This window comes from Muscardinus avellanarius (assembly GCF_963383645.1).
Source record: "Muscardinus avellanarius genome assembly, chromosome: 6".
Taxonomy (NCBI): domain Eukaryota; kingdom Metazoa; phylum Chordata; class Mammalia; order Rodentia; family Gliridae; genus Muscardinus; species Muscardinus avellanarius.
The window spans coordinates 77,203,757-77,218,963 of NC_137791.1; the positions used below are offsets into that span (position 1 = coordinate 77,203,757).

The 15,207-nt window shown below is 39.1% G+C and overlaps 1 protein-coding gene across 3 annotated transcripts in view; it reads left to right on the plus strand.

The window, feature by feature from the left end:
- CCDC158 (coiled-coil domain containing 158) overlaps positions 1-15,207 on the plus strand; it is a gene marked incomplete at both ends in the record, with an annotated part of 78,234 nt that overhangs the window by 44,146 nt on the left and 18,881 nt on the right. For 2 of the 3 annotated variants that reach the window (XM_080697386.1, XM_080697387.1), the window contains 2 exons: positions 2,765-2,857; positions 3,779-3,904. In XM_080697386.1, coding sequence (XP_080553512.1) covers positions 2,765-2,857; positions 3,779-3,904 — 219 coding nt within the window. The remainder of the gene's footprint in view (positions 1-2,764; positions 2,858-3,778; positions 3,905-15,207) is intronic. The other variant, XM_080697388.1, reaches the window with a different exon arrangement.

Below are 15,207 nucleotides of genomic sequence, written 5' to 3' on the forward strand. Positions count from 1 at the left end.
TGAACACATTTTATTTTATTTTATTATTGTCACAAATATAAATACTATACAGAGGCAAATGGTTCTACAAGACTTATTTAAAAAGGAATCTCTGGGTCTCCCACCCTTCATTTTCCATTCCCAGGATGCAACCATTTCATCTTAGATATTTTTAAAAACTTTACTTATACATTAATTTCTTAGTTTTCCAAATTTGATATTATCTACTAAATTCCCATTGTAAGACAAATAATTCAGCTCTTTCATACCTGTGACAATCAGACTCTTAGGGTCCTCTTGTTAATTTGTTAATTTTTGTTTTTGCTTTTGTCTTATTGTCGATGTCATTCTTAGGGTCATCTTGTGACTCACACTCCTGATATTCACATCTGCATAGCAAAATTAACCTAACCTAAAGAGGTCTTGCCTTTGCCTTTGGCTTCTGGGAGGTAGTGACGCAGCTCTTAGAATATGCCAGAAAGAAGAGCAGAGTAGCCGGGTTCAAGTGATAGAAATGCACATGCACACAGAGCTTGGTTTGTCCCCCAGGCCTCACCCTTCTTCCCTCCCCCCTGTACTCGTTACTGAGACAGCAGTGATATCTTCATATGTGGACATAGCATTGTTTGAACTATTTCCTTCATTATGATGTTAAATGTAACTTGTATTTTTTATTTGCCAAGTTCATATTTACTTATCATTATCTCCCAAACTATCCTCTTAATGCACAACTTTTCTCTTAGTATGTTCAAACATAGTAGGTTGTTAAGTATAAAGCATAAACTATAAAAAGACTGATAAATTCATCTTTAAAAGAGTCATGTTAAAAAGTTATAATTTAGCCGGGTGTGGTGGTGTACGCTTGTAATCCCAGCGCTTGGCAGGCTGAAACAGGAGGATTGTCTAGGTTCGAAGCCAGCCTCACCTACTTAGTGAGGCTCTCAGCAATTTAGTGAGACCCTGTTTCCAGTATAAAAATAGGTCTGGGAGTGTAGTCCGGAGGTAGAAAAGCCCTTGGGTTCCATCTCCAGTACCACAGGGGGAAAAAAGTTTTAATTTTATTTAATAAAAGTCATGAAGAAAGGTGAAAACAACACACATAGTAGCAGTGACTTGTTATACAAGCAATAAAGGATAAGTACCCAAAATTATAAAACAGTAAACCGGGAGTGGTGACGCACACTTGTGATCCCAGCATTTGGGAGGCTGAGACAAGAGGATCTTGGTTCGTGGACACCCTCAGCTACTTAGGCCTTTTGCAACCCATGAGACCCTGTTTCAAAATAAAGAATAAAAAATAGGGCCCCTGGGTTCCATCCCCAGTACCACAAAGAAAAAAACAATAAAATAAAGTAAGAAAAAGACAAAGTAGTGTACAATAAAATGTTCATGAGCAAGGAAAAGTTAATGAGCACGAGTAGTGGAGTAATCTCTAGGTTGAATAGGAGAAAGAGTAACATTTAACTCCACACCATTCCTCTGAGTTTGGTACCATATGTATGCATTACCCTTCAAGAAACATCTTCAAACCTGTGATCCTTCTCTCTCAGTCTCCCAAGTACTGAGGTTACGGGTGTACATCACCACACCCAGCCACTGAGTACTTTTTGAATACTAGTCTTCACCTAGCACAGGTGTGTGGAAGGTTTTGTAGGATGATATTAGTAATGATCATTCCTCCATAAAAGTAGAGGTTTTGTCCAACTTACAAATGCATTTGGAAGCAGTGTCCTGTCCTATGTGCTATATGGATAGGAAAGAAGAAAATGGAAAAATTAGTTATATTTTGGCTCTATATGTCTCAGGAAATACATAACTTTGTGTGTGTGTGGTACTGGGTATTGAACCAAGCTACACCCTCAGCCCTTTTCATATTTTGATTTTGAAACAGGGTCTCACTTGGTTGCTAAGGGGAATGTATAATCTTATAGGAAAATATATGGTACTTTACTACCTGTGACTAAATATAAAGAATATAGCCCCTTTTTAATGTCAATAAAATGATAGAATAATGCTACTACCTGGCACTTTGTGAAGTCCGGAAAGTGTATCTAAACACACACACACACACACACACACACACACACACACACACACACACAGAGCGGGGCATGGTGGCACAGTCTTGTAATCCCAGCATTCAGAAGGTGGAGACCGGAGGATCGCGGTTCACAGACAGCCTCAGCTACTTAGTGAGGCCCTTCACAACTCAGTGAGACTCTGTTTCAAAGAATAAAAATACTAAAAAAATAGGGCTGGGAGTGTAGCTCGGAGGTGCAATGCCCCTGGGTTCCATTCCCAGTACCACAAAATAAATAAATAAATAAATAACAAAGAATAAGAGGTGTCACTATGTTTATCATTGCAGTTCATTAGAGAGGGTAACACAGTCTTCTTGTTACCTAGAAAACTCTGGAAGCATAAGAAAGGAAGCAGAGCCTTTGAAGTTAGATAAAAGCATCTGTCATCCCACCCTTGCCACCTTGGTTTCTTAAGACACGCTGTGTTGACTCAGTGGGTTTCAGTTGGGTTATTTTATACTTTACTGAAGCTGTTTGCTCATTACACCCTTAGTCTGTTCGCTCTGCTGAGTGCCCTTCACACAATCAGTGCTGTGTATATGCTGAGGATACAAGGGCTGAGATGCGGCCTCCGTTTACTGAATAACAGAGAAGTGGCCATAGTCAGGCGGTCCTTGGAGAGGCGGCAGCTGTGCTTTTATAGATGGATGTGATGAGGTGCACAGAGGACGGAGGGTAAACCATCTGTGGTTCCTTGATTGTAGGCATCTTTGCAGTTCGCAGAGTGTCAAGATATAATACAGCGCCAGGAGCAGGAATCAGTGCGCCTCAAACTTCAGCATACCTTGGACGTAAAAGTAAGGATTCTTTAAATCACAAGTATCAGTTTATTTTCTTTCTTTCTTTTTTTTTTTTTTTTTTTTTTTTTTTGGTGGTACTGGGGTTCCTGGAAGCCGGGATACACTCCCACGGGCTACACTCCCAGACCTATTTTTTAACTTTTTTATGTGGAAACAGGGTCTCCTAAGCCAGCGAGGCTGGCTCCGAACCAGCGCGATCCTCCTGTCTCTGCCTCCCAAGCACGGGGATTACAAGCGTGCACCACCACACCCAGCTGTATTTTCTTTATGTACCTTACATGCATATAAATTTACTTTCAATGTTATCTGACAGTACTAGCAATTATCAAATCTATGCAGCTGGGCATGGTGGCACAGGCCTGTAACCCCAGGATTTGGGAGGCTCCAGCAACCGAGTGAGACCCTGTTTCAAAATAAAATATAAAAAGGGCTGGGGATTCAGCTTGGCAGTAAAGCACTCTGGGGTTAATCCGCAGTATCAAATAATAATAAAATAAAATTTATGCAAATAGTGTTATATGCCAGACCAATGCTTTTTACATACAGTAAGTTGAAACACCATGCTTTATCGTCAGTTGACAATAGGCAAGTGAAACACAGACTTCACTTGTCCCTGTGTGGGGGAAGAGCCTTCCACTCTCAGGCCATGAGTAGGTGCAAAGACCCAAAGAACTAGCATGTGGCTTCTTTGAGCAATAAAAAAGTGACATAATCTATATAACCAAAATGTGTTTTTTAAACAACACAGTTTACACTGAAGTATTGATTTTCTATTTTCAGAAGTATACTTTAAAGTTGCTGCCATCTTAAAGATTTGATAGTAGATTTTATTTGTAGAATTAAAAATGCATTTTCATTTCATAATTCATTGTAATTATAGGTTGGCATTGTCTTGCTTGTATCTGTATTGTTTTCCAGGAACTTCAGGGCCCTGGATACACCTCAAATTCTTCATTGAAACCGCGCCTTCTCCAGCCAGCATCTGTTGTCCGTTCCCATTCTAATGTACCATCTTCCCATTCTACCGCCAGCTTCCTGTCTCATGTAAGTGACAGGCCTTATAATCCACCATGCAAATTATATAATATGTAAGTAACTTAAAATTGTGAAAAATCTAATGAATAATGACTAGCATTTTCAATTACTAGGTATATGATTTATGTATTTTAGTGTAAGTACCATGGAGTCTAGATGAATAAAATATTTGATGTTTTTCTGGAGAAAACAAAAATAAAATAATGGGGTTAATGTTAACAATAATTATTAAAGTAAATTATTTAATAGTATTATATTTAGTTCTTTGGTCAATAACAAGCATTTACAAATTTTCAGATCTGGCTAGCATAAGTACCACTTTAAATGCCAAGGGCAAGCTGGTGGTGTATGTAATACTCTACCAAGATGGAACTTATTTGCTGTGTGTTGTTTCCTCATAAACTTTTTTATATTATAAATTTTTTTACTCATAAAAATGTATTCCCTTTTGTTAAAATGTTAGTGACTTTGGAAAACCTTTAACCTTTTATAATTTTTTTCATTTTATTTTATTTTAATTGGTGCACTGTATTCATACATCATAGTGGGATACAAACTTTTGTAGACATACATGCACACATCGCCCAGTCAGCCCCCACCCGATCCCCACCCCATTCTCTCCCCATCCCTCCTTCCCATGCTTGGCTTAGTGGTTGACATCTAGTATTATAGCAATTTATCCAAAATTAAAAATGATAATCTCAGCCGGGCGTGGTGGCGCACGCTTGTAATCCCCGCGCTTGGGAGGCAGAGACAGGAGGATCGCGCAGGTTGGAAGCCAGCCGCGCGCGCTGGCTTAGGAGACCCTGTTTCCAAATAAAAATGTAAAAATAGGTCTGGGAGTGTAGTCCGGAGGTAGAAGGGCTTCCAGGAACCCCAGTACCACCAAAAAAAAAAAAAAAAAAAAAAAGATAATCTCACATAACAATTTCATTTGTCTGATACCAAGCTTTTGATGACTTAAAGATAACACTTCAATATTTCTTTTTGCTTTCTTTCTTACCAGAGAATATTTTTTTTCTATTTTTTAGGTGAAACTATCATATATTTATATATTTATTTTTCAGAAAAAAAATCTATCCTAATATGGAATATGGACTCTAGATACCCAAAACCATCTTGAAAAAGAACAAAGCTAGAAGATATATATTTTCTGATTTCAAACCGTATAAAGCTACAATAATTGAAACAGTATAGTACTGTTCTAAAGGCAGATATATAAACCATTGGAGTTAAATACAAGCTTAGAGCTAAATTCTTCCCTATATTGTCAAGTTATTTTTGACAAGGTTTCCACGAACATTTGGTGGTGGAAATAATAATCTTTTAACTAAATATTGTTGAAAAATAATAATTACATGGAAAAGAATAAAATTGGACCCTTACCTAATCCCATATACAAATATTAACTCAAAATAGATAAAAGACCTAAATATAAATCTTAAGACTATAAACTTTTAGAAGAAAATCTGGGTCATAAGACCTCACAACATTGAAATTGGCAGTGATTTCTTGGATATGATTTCAATGGCACAAGCAACAGAAGAGTATACAAACTCCCTAAAAAATAAAAACATATTGTATATCCAAAGACAGTGTAAACAGAGTTAAAAGTTACTGATAGAATGGGGTAAAATATTTCCAAATGCTATATCTGAAGGTATATTAATATTCCAACTAGAAATCCTAAAAATTAACAACAATAAACGCAAACAATACCATTTAGAGATAGGTAAAAGACTAACATAAATAATGAATCTCCACAGAAAACCAATCTTAGTTGTCTGTTGGATGGAAAATCTTGTTTCTCTGGTTCTGGTGTGTGTGTTACCTATTTCTTCTTTGTAGTTAATCTCTTTGAGTATTTTCTCTAGTGCTGGTTTTGAAGACATAAATTCTTTCAGTTTCTGTTTGTCATGGAAGCTCCTTATTTTTCCATCTAATTTGATAGAAAGTTTTGCTGGGTAGGAAATTTTTGGCTGGAAGTTGTTTTCTTTCAGAGTTTGAAATATGTTACTACAAGCCCTTCTGGCTCTCATGACTTGGTTTGGGAAGTCTGGAGTGATTCTAATTGGTTTGCCTCTGAATGTCACTTGGCCCTTTGTTTTTGTTGCCTTTAAGATTCTCTGCTTGGCTTCCACAGTGGTCATTTTGACAATTATGTGGCGTGGGGATCCTCTTCTCTGATCCTGTCTAAAGGGAGTTCTATAAGTTTCCTGGACCTGTGTATCAACCTCTTGCTCTATGTTTGGAAAATTTTCTGCTATTACTTCCTTGAAGAGATTGTTGATCCCTTTGGTTTCACTTTCTTTTCCCTCCTCTATTCCAATTATTCTTAGGTTAGCTCTCTTAAAATGGGCCCATATTTCTTCAATATCAGATTCCTGCTGTTGGATATTTTTTTCTAGATTAGAAACTATGCGTTCATTTTTGGAATGATCATCTTCTAAGAGCGAGATTCTGTTCTCCATGTGTTCTAATCAGTTGTTTGTGCTTTGAATTGAGGCCTTTACTTCATTAATTGCATCCTTTATCTCTTTTTGGCTCTCTCTGAGTTCTTTTCAAAGCACCTCTATTATTTCTACAGTTATTTTCCTGATTTGATCTTCTAGAAATCTCTGATTTTCTGTTTTATCGGGTTCTGATGTTGTGGGGTTGTGAGAATTCATTGCTCCAGTGTTATTTCTCTTTCCCATGATTTTGGAAGTTTGTGCCTTCTCTGGGTTCTTCCCTTGGGTCACTATGACTTCACTTAAGGTGCTCTGGATCTCAAGTCTGTAGTATCTCAGACCGCACTACTCCTTTACTGGGTTGTATCACAGAGTCTCCAATCCATGGAGTCAATAGAGGCTGCTTTAGACTATGGGGGGTGCCAGGTTGCACGTTCTCCTATGGTGTGATATCTCTGCCACCGCCACTCCCTCACTGGGTCAAGTCCCAGGGAGTACAGTACTGGGATTTCTCCTCTGGGGCCCGCAATTTTACTCACTGTTGTTAAGTACGCAGATGTAGCTGTACTGGCCTCGGTGAATTCGCTGCTGCTGCCGCCGGTGGCAATATGGCACCACTGCTACGCCCTTGGTCGTGAGGCTGGCTTATTTCTTCTTGGTTTTGAGTTCCACTCTGGGTCCCTGCAGCGTGTGCTGAGCTCAGCCACTGGGAGCTTTAGATGCTCCCTGCGCCGAAAAATACTGCCTGGCCGTTCCGCAGCAGCTCACCTCGGCTTGCTGTAGCCGTCCGGTGAATTCGCCGCTGCCGCCAGCAGTAAGACGCTGCTGCCGCGTCCTCGGGCATGAGGCCGGTATATCTCCTCTGTGGCTCTGAGCTCTATTCTCAGTCCGCTTTCTCTCTGGAGCCTGGTGATTTTTTTGTTTCTCTGGTGAGGGTGTTTTCTGGCTATGAAAGGCGCTGATTTTTGTGGTAATGGAGATTGGTTGTTAGTGGGGCTCTTAAGCCCCGCTTTTCTCGGTCGCCATCTTCCCGGAAGTTTCAACCTTTTATAATTTTTAAGCTCAGGAAAAATAGTACAAATGCAAAACTTTAGGCTTTATCTCCTGTGAAGATATGTACAAATTCCTTAAAACCAGTATTCAATTCTAATTCTAAAAAATGAAACTTACTCATCGAGATGGTGGCACAGCCTTGTCATCCTAGTACTTGGGAGGCTGAGACAAGAGGATCTGGGGTTTGTAGCCACCCTAAGCAACTTAGTGAGGCCTTCTGCAACTTAGTGAAACCCTATTTCAAAATAAGGACTAGAATAGGACTGTGGTACTGGGGATGGAACCTTTCTACCTCCGGGCTACACTCCCAGACCTATTTTATATTTTTATTTGGAAACAGGGTCTCTTAAGCCAGCGAGGCTGGCTTCGAACTTGCATGATCCTCCTGTCTCCGCCTCCCAAGTGCGGGGATTATAAGTGTGCGCCACCACGCCCGGCTTTTTGTTTCCTCTTTTAATGATTGAGTTCAGGACATTGAAAACTACAGAGATAATTTTGGTTTCTAGGTGACTTTTTTTTCTTCATAAAGTATTTACATTTGCTTCAGGCTGGTGGTCACACAACCTTGCATCACCATAACTCGTTGAAGGATTGAAGTGATTCACATTAAAGCTGCCATTCCAAAGCTTGAGGTTTCACTAGTTACCATTCACCTTTGATATGACTCCAGTATTTAGCACTCTAGCTCCCGGATTCTGCCAAAAGCTTATGGAACCTTTCCAGCCTCTCAGCTACTCCTTTTAGAATTGGCAAACACTCATTGGGAGGCGGAGACAGGAGGATTGCGCTGGTTCGGAGCCAGCCTTGCTGGCTTAAGAGACCCTGTTTCCAAATAAAAAAAAATAATAAAAAATAGGTCTGGGAGTGTAGTCCGGAGGTAGAAGGGCTTCCAGGAACCCCAGGACCACCAAAAAAAAAAAAAAAAAAAAAAAAGAATTGGCAAACACTTCTAGAGTAAAGAGATCCAAAACCTCATTTCTTTGAATTTTCTCTGTTCTACAGTACTTTGGTTTTCAATTCTTTGCTCCTTTGTAGCTCTCTGATGCTATCAAGGTGAGCTTCTTCTTCTTTTTTTTCATTCAGTGCTGGGGATTAAACCCAAGTCCTCATGTATGCTAGGCAAGTGTTCTATCCCTGAGCTATACTCCCAGTGCCATGCAGACGTTTAGGGAAAAAAAAATTCCCCAAATAAGCAACCTAGTGACACACCTCAAGGTCCTAGAAAAACAGGAACAGTTTAATACCAAAGCCAGAAAAAGGCAGGAAATAATTAAAATCAGAGCAGAAATAGAGAATAAAAAAAAATACAAAAAAATCAACAAATCAAAAAGCTGGTTCTTTGAAAAGATGAACAAGATTAACACCCTAGCCAACCTGACCGAGAATGAGATAGAGAGAGAAAGAGAGAGAGAGAGAGAGAGAGAGAGAGAGAGAGAGAGAGAGAGAATAAACCCATATTAAAATCAAAAATGAAAAAGGAGACATCAAGCCGGGCATGGTGGCACATGCTTGTAATTCTAGCATTCGGGAGGCTGAGACTGGAGGATCGCAGTTCACCAACAGCCTCAGCTACTTAGTGAGGTCCTCCACAACTTAGTGAGACCCTGTTTCAAAATAAAGAACAAAATAGGTCAGTGGGTATAGCTCGAAGGTCGAATGCCCCTGGGTTCCATCCCCAGACCCACAAAAAATAATAAAAAAAGGTGACATCATCATAGATATTGGAGAACTATAGAGGAACATCAGAAACTATTTTGAAATTTTATATTGCAGTAAAGTGGAAAACATGGAAGAAATCAACAGATTTCTAAACACATACAATCTATCTAAATAGAACCAAGAGAATATAGAAAACCTAAACTGACCAACAACAAGCAAAGAAATAGAAACAGCAATGAAAATTGTGCCATCAAAGAAGAGCCCAGATCCAGACAGGTTTTCAGCTGAAATATACAAAACTTTTAGAGAACTAAACCCAATACTTCACGAGTTATTCGGTGAAATCAAAAGAAATGGAATTCTTCCAAGCTCTTCCTCTGTAGACAATATCACATTAATACCAAAACCAAATAAAGATACCTCAAGAAAAGAAAATTACAGACCAATTTCATTGATGAACATAGATTCAAAAATTCTAAACAAAATACTAGTTGTGTGCATTCAAAATCATATCAAGCAAATTATACATCATTGCCAAGTTGGTTTCATTTCAGGAAAGCAAGGCTGGTTCAACATACCCAAATTAATACATGCTATTCACCACATAAATAGAACTAAGAACAAAAATCATGTGATTATATCAATAGATGCTGAAAAAGCATTCGACAAAATTTAATATTTATTCATGTAAAGAACATTGCAGAGCTGGGCGTGGTGGCACACGCTTGTAACCCCAATGCTTGGGATGCTGAGACAGGAGGATCACACAGGTTCAAAGCCAGCCTCAGCAACTTATGTTCTCAGTAACTTAGTGAGACCCTGTTTGTTTCCAAATAAAGTATAAAATAGGTCTGGGGGTATAGCCTGGAGGTAGAAAAGTCCCTGGGCTATACCCCCAGTACCACCAAAAGAAGAAGAAGAAGAAGAAGAAGAAGAAGAAGAAGAAGAAGAAGAAGAAGAAGAAGAAGAAGAAGAAGAAGAAGAAGAAGAAGAAGGAGGAGAAGAAGAAGGAGAAGGAGAAGGAGAAGGAGAAGGAGAAGGAGAAGGAGAAGGAGAGAAAGAGAGAGAGAGAGAGAGAGAGAGAGAGAGAGAGAGAGAGAGAGAACATTGCAGAAAATGGAAGAGAAGAAACATATCTCAATATCATTAAGGCACTATATAATAAACCCAAAGCCAACATCATATTGAATGGGAAAAAACTGCAAGAATTACCCTTAAAATCAGGAACAAGACAAGGATGCCCATTATCACCACTCCTTTTCAATACAGTCCTTGAGACTCTTGCTAGAGCAATAAAGCAAGAGAAGGATTTCAAAGGAATTCAAATAGGCCGGGCGTGGTGGCACACGCTTGTAATCCCCGTGCCTGGGAGATGAGACAGGAGGATCGTGCTGGTTCAGAGCCAGCCTAACTGGCTTAAGGCCTGTTTCCAAATAAAAAAAAATATATAAAATAGGTCTGGGAGTGTAGCCCGGAGACAGAAGGGTTTCTAGGAACCCCAGTACCACCAAAAAAAAAAAAAAAAAAAAAAAAGGAATTCAAATAGGAAAAGAAGAATTAAAATTATTTTTGTTTGCAGATAACATGATTCTATATCTACAAGACTCAAAAGCTCAACCAAAAGACTACTAGAGCGGATTAACCAAAAGTAGCAAGATACAAAGCCAACTTAAAGAAATCAGTAGCTTTTCTATTTGCCAACTAGGAATCCATGGAGAAAGAAATACAGAAAACAATTCCCTTCACAGTAACCTGAAAACAAATACAATACCTAGGAATAAACCTAACCCAAGAGGTAAAATAGCTGTACAACAAAAATTATAAAACACTAAAGAAGGAAATCGAAGATGACCTTGGAGGATGGAAAGATCTCCCTTACTCTTGGATAGGCAGAATAAATATCATCAAAATGGCCATTCTACCAAAAGAGACCTACAGAATCAATGCAATTCCTATCAAAATACCAATGTCATTCTTCACAGACCTAGAAAAAATCAGTCACAAACTTCACATGGAGAAACAAAAGCCCATAATAGCCAAAGCAATTTTCAGCAATAAGAACCATGCACACGACATCACAATTTATGACGTTAGATTATACTACAGTACTATCGCAATTTAAAAAGCATGGTATTGGAACAAAAACAGGCACATAGACCATGGAACAGACAAGAATTTACAGAAACGAATCCATGCACTATAGTCCACTGATTTTCAACAGAGGGGCCAAGTACATATGCTGAAGAAAAGACAGCCTTTTCAACAAATGGTGCTGGGAAAACTGGCTATCCAGTCATAGAAAAAATGAAACTAAATCTTTACCTCTCTGCCTGCACAGGAATCAACTCAAGATGAATCAAAGACCTGGGAGTTAAGCCAGAGACTGTGAAGCTATTAGAATAGGCATGAACAGAAACTTCCTCAAAAACATCCCCAAAGCTTAGGAATTTTTTTTTTTTTTTTTGTAGTACTGGGGTTCCTGGAAGCTCTTCTACCTCCGGGCCACACTCCCAGACCTATTTTTACATTTTTATTTGGAAACAGGGTCTCCTAAGCCAGCGCGCGCAGCTGGCTTCGAACCTGCACGATCCTCCTGTCTGTGCCTCCCAAGCGCGGGGATTACAAGCGTGCGCCACCACAACCAGCAAGCTTAGGAAATTAAAACAAGATTTAATAAGTGGGAGAGCATCAAACTAAAACGTTTCTGATCATTAAAGGAAATCATCAAGAGTCTACAGAGAAAGCCTATAGAATGGGAGAGAATCTTTAACAGCCTTCCCTCTGACAGAGGACTAATATCTAGAATATACAATGAACTTAAAAGACTTTACACTAGAAAAATAAATAACCCAATCAAGAAACAGTCAACTGAATTGAACAGACACTTCACAAAAGAAGAGGTACAAGTAGCCAATAGACACATGAAAAAATGTTCAACATCATTAGCAATCAGGGAGATGCAAATCAAAACTATGCTGAGATTCCATCACACCCAATCAGAATGTCAAGCATAAAGAAATAACAATAAATTTTGGCAAGGCTGTAGGGAAATAGGCACTCTTATACATCATTGGTGGGAATGCAAACTAGTTCAGCCATTATGGAGATCAATGTGGAGAGTCCTTAGAAAACTGGGAATGGATCCACCGTATGATCTGGCCATACCACTCCTGGATATCTTTCCAAAGGGGTTGAAACCAGAGAACTACAGTAATATATGTATACCCCTGTTCATAGCAGCACAATTCACAATAGCCTAATTATGGAACCAACCTAGGTCTCCATCAACAGACAAATAGATTACAAAATTATAGGAAATACACACAATGAATGGAATGCTGTTCAGCAATAAAAAAAATATGTCATTTGCAAGAAAATGGAAGGACAGGAGAACATTATGTTAAGTGAGATTAGCCAGTCACAGAGAGTGAAGGGTAATATGCATTCTCTAATATGTGCAGGATAGAGAGTAATTAGGATACAAGAGGACTCCAGAAAATGGAGAGGAAACCTCAGTGGAGCCAGAGAGGAAAACTCAGGGTAGTGGAGAAAAAAGACTGAGGTTCATTAATGGAAATACTACCATCAACTGGGTGTATACATGGGAATATACCAGCGTCAATCTGGGTGTTCTGTGTTGGGAGGGAGGGAAATGGGGAGGCAAGGAAGGGCACCAAGTATCATGTGCATGTGTGTCATTGTCAATATGATTTACTGTTGCCGACGGGCTCAGTCCTGTGGGGGGCAAGTCCACTCGCGGTCGGAAGCCTCAGAAAGATGGGGCAAAAGGCAGGTGAAATTCTGCAGAATCTTATCTGCAGTGGTTCTTTACCCTCTATGAATTCCTTAAGTTTTTAGGTACGACGCTTTGGAAAAGAACCTGAGATGGACAAAGGCTTCTTGAGCCAATGACACTTTATTACAAAAAACCCCAAAATTTATACCCTTCACCAGTAAAGTTAATAATAAGAGAAGAAGGGGTTGGGTGTAATCACTGTGAAATAATAATGAATGACATGTAAACAAAGGTAATAAAACTAGTCCTTCAGCTGGCTGTTGATCTTCGAGAGATTAACTCCCTCCGGATTCTTTCTCAGGTTTTGCAGATAAGCAGTTCCAAACAGGCATGCCCAAGGCTTGGGGGCTTCTTGGGGAATCTTCTTTAACTTTCTTGGAACTTTCCATCTTTTTGGGCTCAGTTCATATAGCAAGTGTGGGGAGATGTGGTGATTCAGGTGGATGTGATGGAGTTTCTTCAGGTGTTGGCATCTTATTTTCTAAATCTGAAAGCTTAAGCAAACTCACAACACAGTTTTGCAGACAAAATACCACAAACAACACCACAAAGTTCTTGGTTTTAATTGTCAGATGTATTTCCTTAACTGCTGAGCACTCTTCTTTAGACAATAAGCCTATTAAAAGCCTACTCATCTTTAATAATCCATTTCTCTGTCACAAACCCTCTGCAACCTGCTTCTAACTTTCTAATTCCTTTCTTTCCCAGTTGGGACGTTCTTATGATAAGCTCTTCTTCATGCAAAAATGCTTTTCTTACTCTTACACGGTATTTCCTTTCCTTCATACATATATATTTAGAACGTCTGTCCTTTATTTAGTCATATTTATTTCTAACCCTGCGGTCAGTCTCTGTCTCCATGAATGCTCATACTGAGGTAAAAGTCAACAATCTTTCTCCTTGAGTCTATTGTATTTGGGCAACTAAGTTGTTTATCAACTAAATTGCTTTACGGTCACACACAAGGTTTTTATCTTCTCTGTCTCTAGGCAGGATCTCAAGGGTAAACAGAGTTACCTTAAACTGAGCTACCTTACCGGAGTTAATAGCTTAACCTAAATTAGTGATTGGAATGAGGGTCGGAGGCCATTTGTGATTGCTGCAGCTGGAGTGCTTATCACAGCATCTGAGTTCTGGCCAGTTTTTATTATTATTGAGCAGAGCCAAGGACGTTTAGACAAATTATTAGAAAATTTATTTCCTCAGACTCAATTTCTTTCATAGTCCTGTTCTCACATCACCGGAGCAATTCGTGTAGAGAGTTAAAAGAATACTAGAAGAATAATAGTTATGCAAGAATATCTAAAAGTGGAAAGATGCTTTTGGCCAGCGAGCACACCTTCTCTCGGGGCTTATTCTCACTTTGAGATTTTGCCTATTTAACTGCGAAAATGCAGATGCCGAGAGAGCGTGGCTTTTGCTGGTATCTGCAATTTACATTATGATGTGAGACTATAATACACCAAAAAGCACATAAATTTCTCTATTATTCTTTGCTTATATGATTTTGGAAATTATCTACAAACTTCTACTGTTGAATACAATTCAACTCCCTCTTAATCTCACAAATACATGTGCACACACATTTTCTTTCCCTGTGTAACACCCTCCGTGGAGTCATACATACATTTTGGTTAAGTCATGTTTAGTTCTCAAATTATTATAACTTTGTGAATACTGTGTCTATGCTGAATTGTGCAGTGAACTATGACTGTATTTCCTTTTTGTCTTTAGAGATTTAAACATTGCTTTGGTTTTTTATTAGGTTAACTTTCTAGACACCTAGCCCTAATTATTTCTCAAAACCCTTCCCCTTGCTCACTCTCTGCTTCTGGGCTCCATTGTGTGAGAACAGAGCTTTGTGAGCACTCTCTCTGCTTCTTGCCACTGTGCCCTGACCTTCAGACCCTGCTCACATGGACTGAATCCAGAGCTCCAAAAAACTGAGCAAATAAATTTTCCTTTCCTCTAAATCGTGTGGCCAGTCATTTTGGATTTTAGCGGTGAGAATGTTGACCCAGACAGAGCCTGTCTTCCCAATCTAATCTGGGTTGGTTCCTCTCTTGGCTTGCTGCCTGAGATTGCCTTCTTGGATTTACCCCAAGTCTGGGAAATCCCTTGATTTTTTTCCCCTGTTTTTAGGCTTATTTCCTTGTTTGGTTCATTTATTTCTTTTGGTGGTGCATGTAATATGGTAGTTCTCTATGAAAGGATGCATTTTATTCTTTTAAGTGTTTCTAAACTTGAAATCTCTGAAAGTGCCTTTATTCTTCCATACATTTGATTGATGCTCAGACTTTTTTTTTTTCCTGTTGTGCCATTTTCATTTCAGAGCCTTTGTGTTTGCCCTGTCT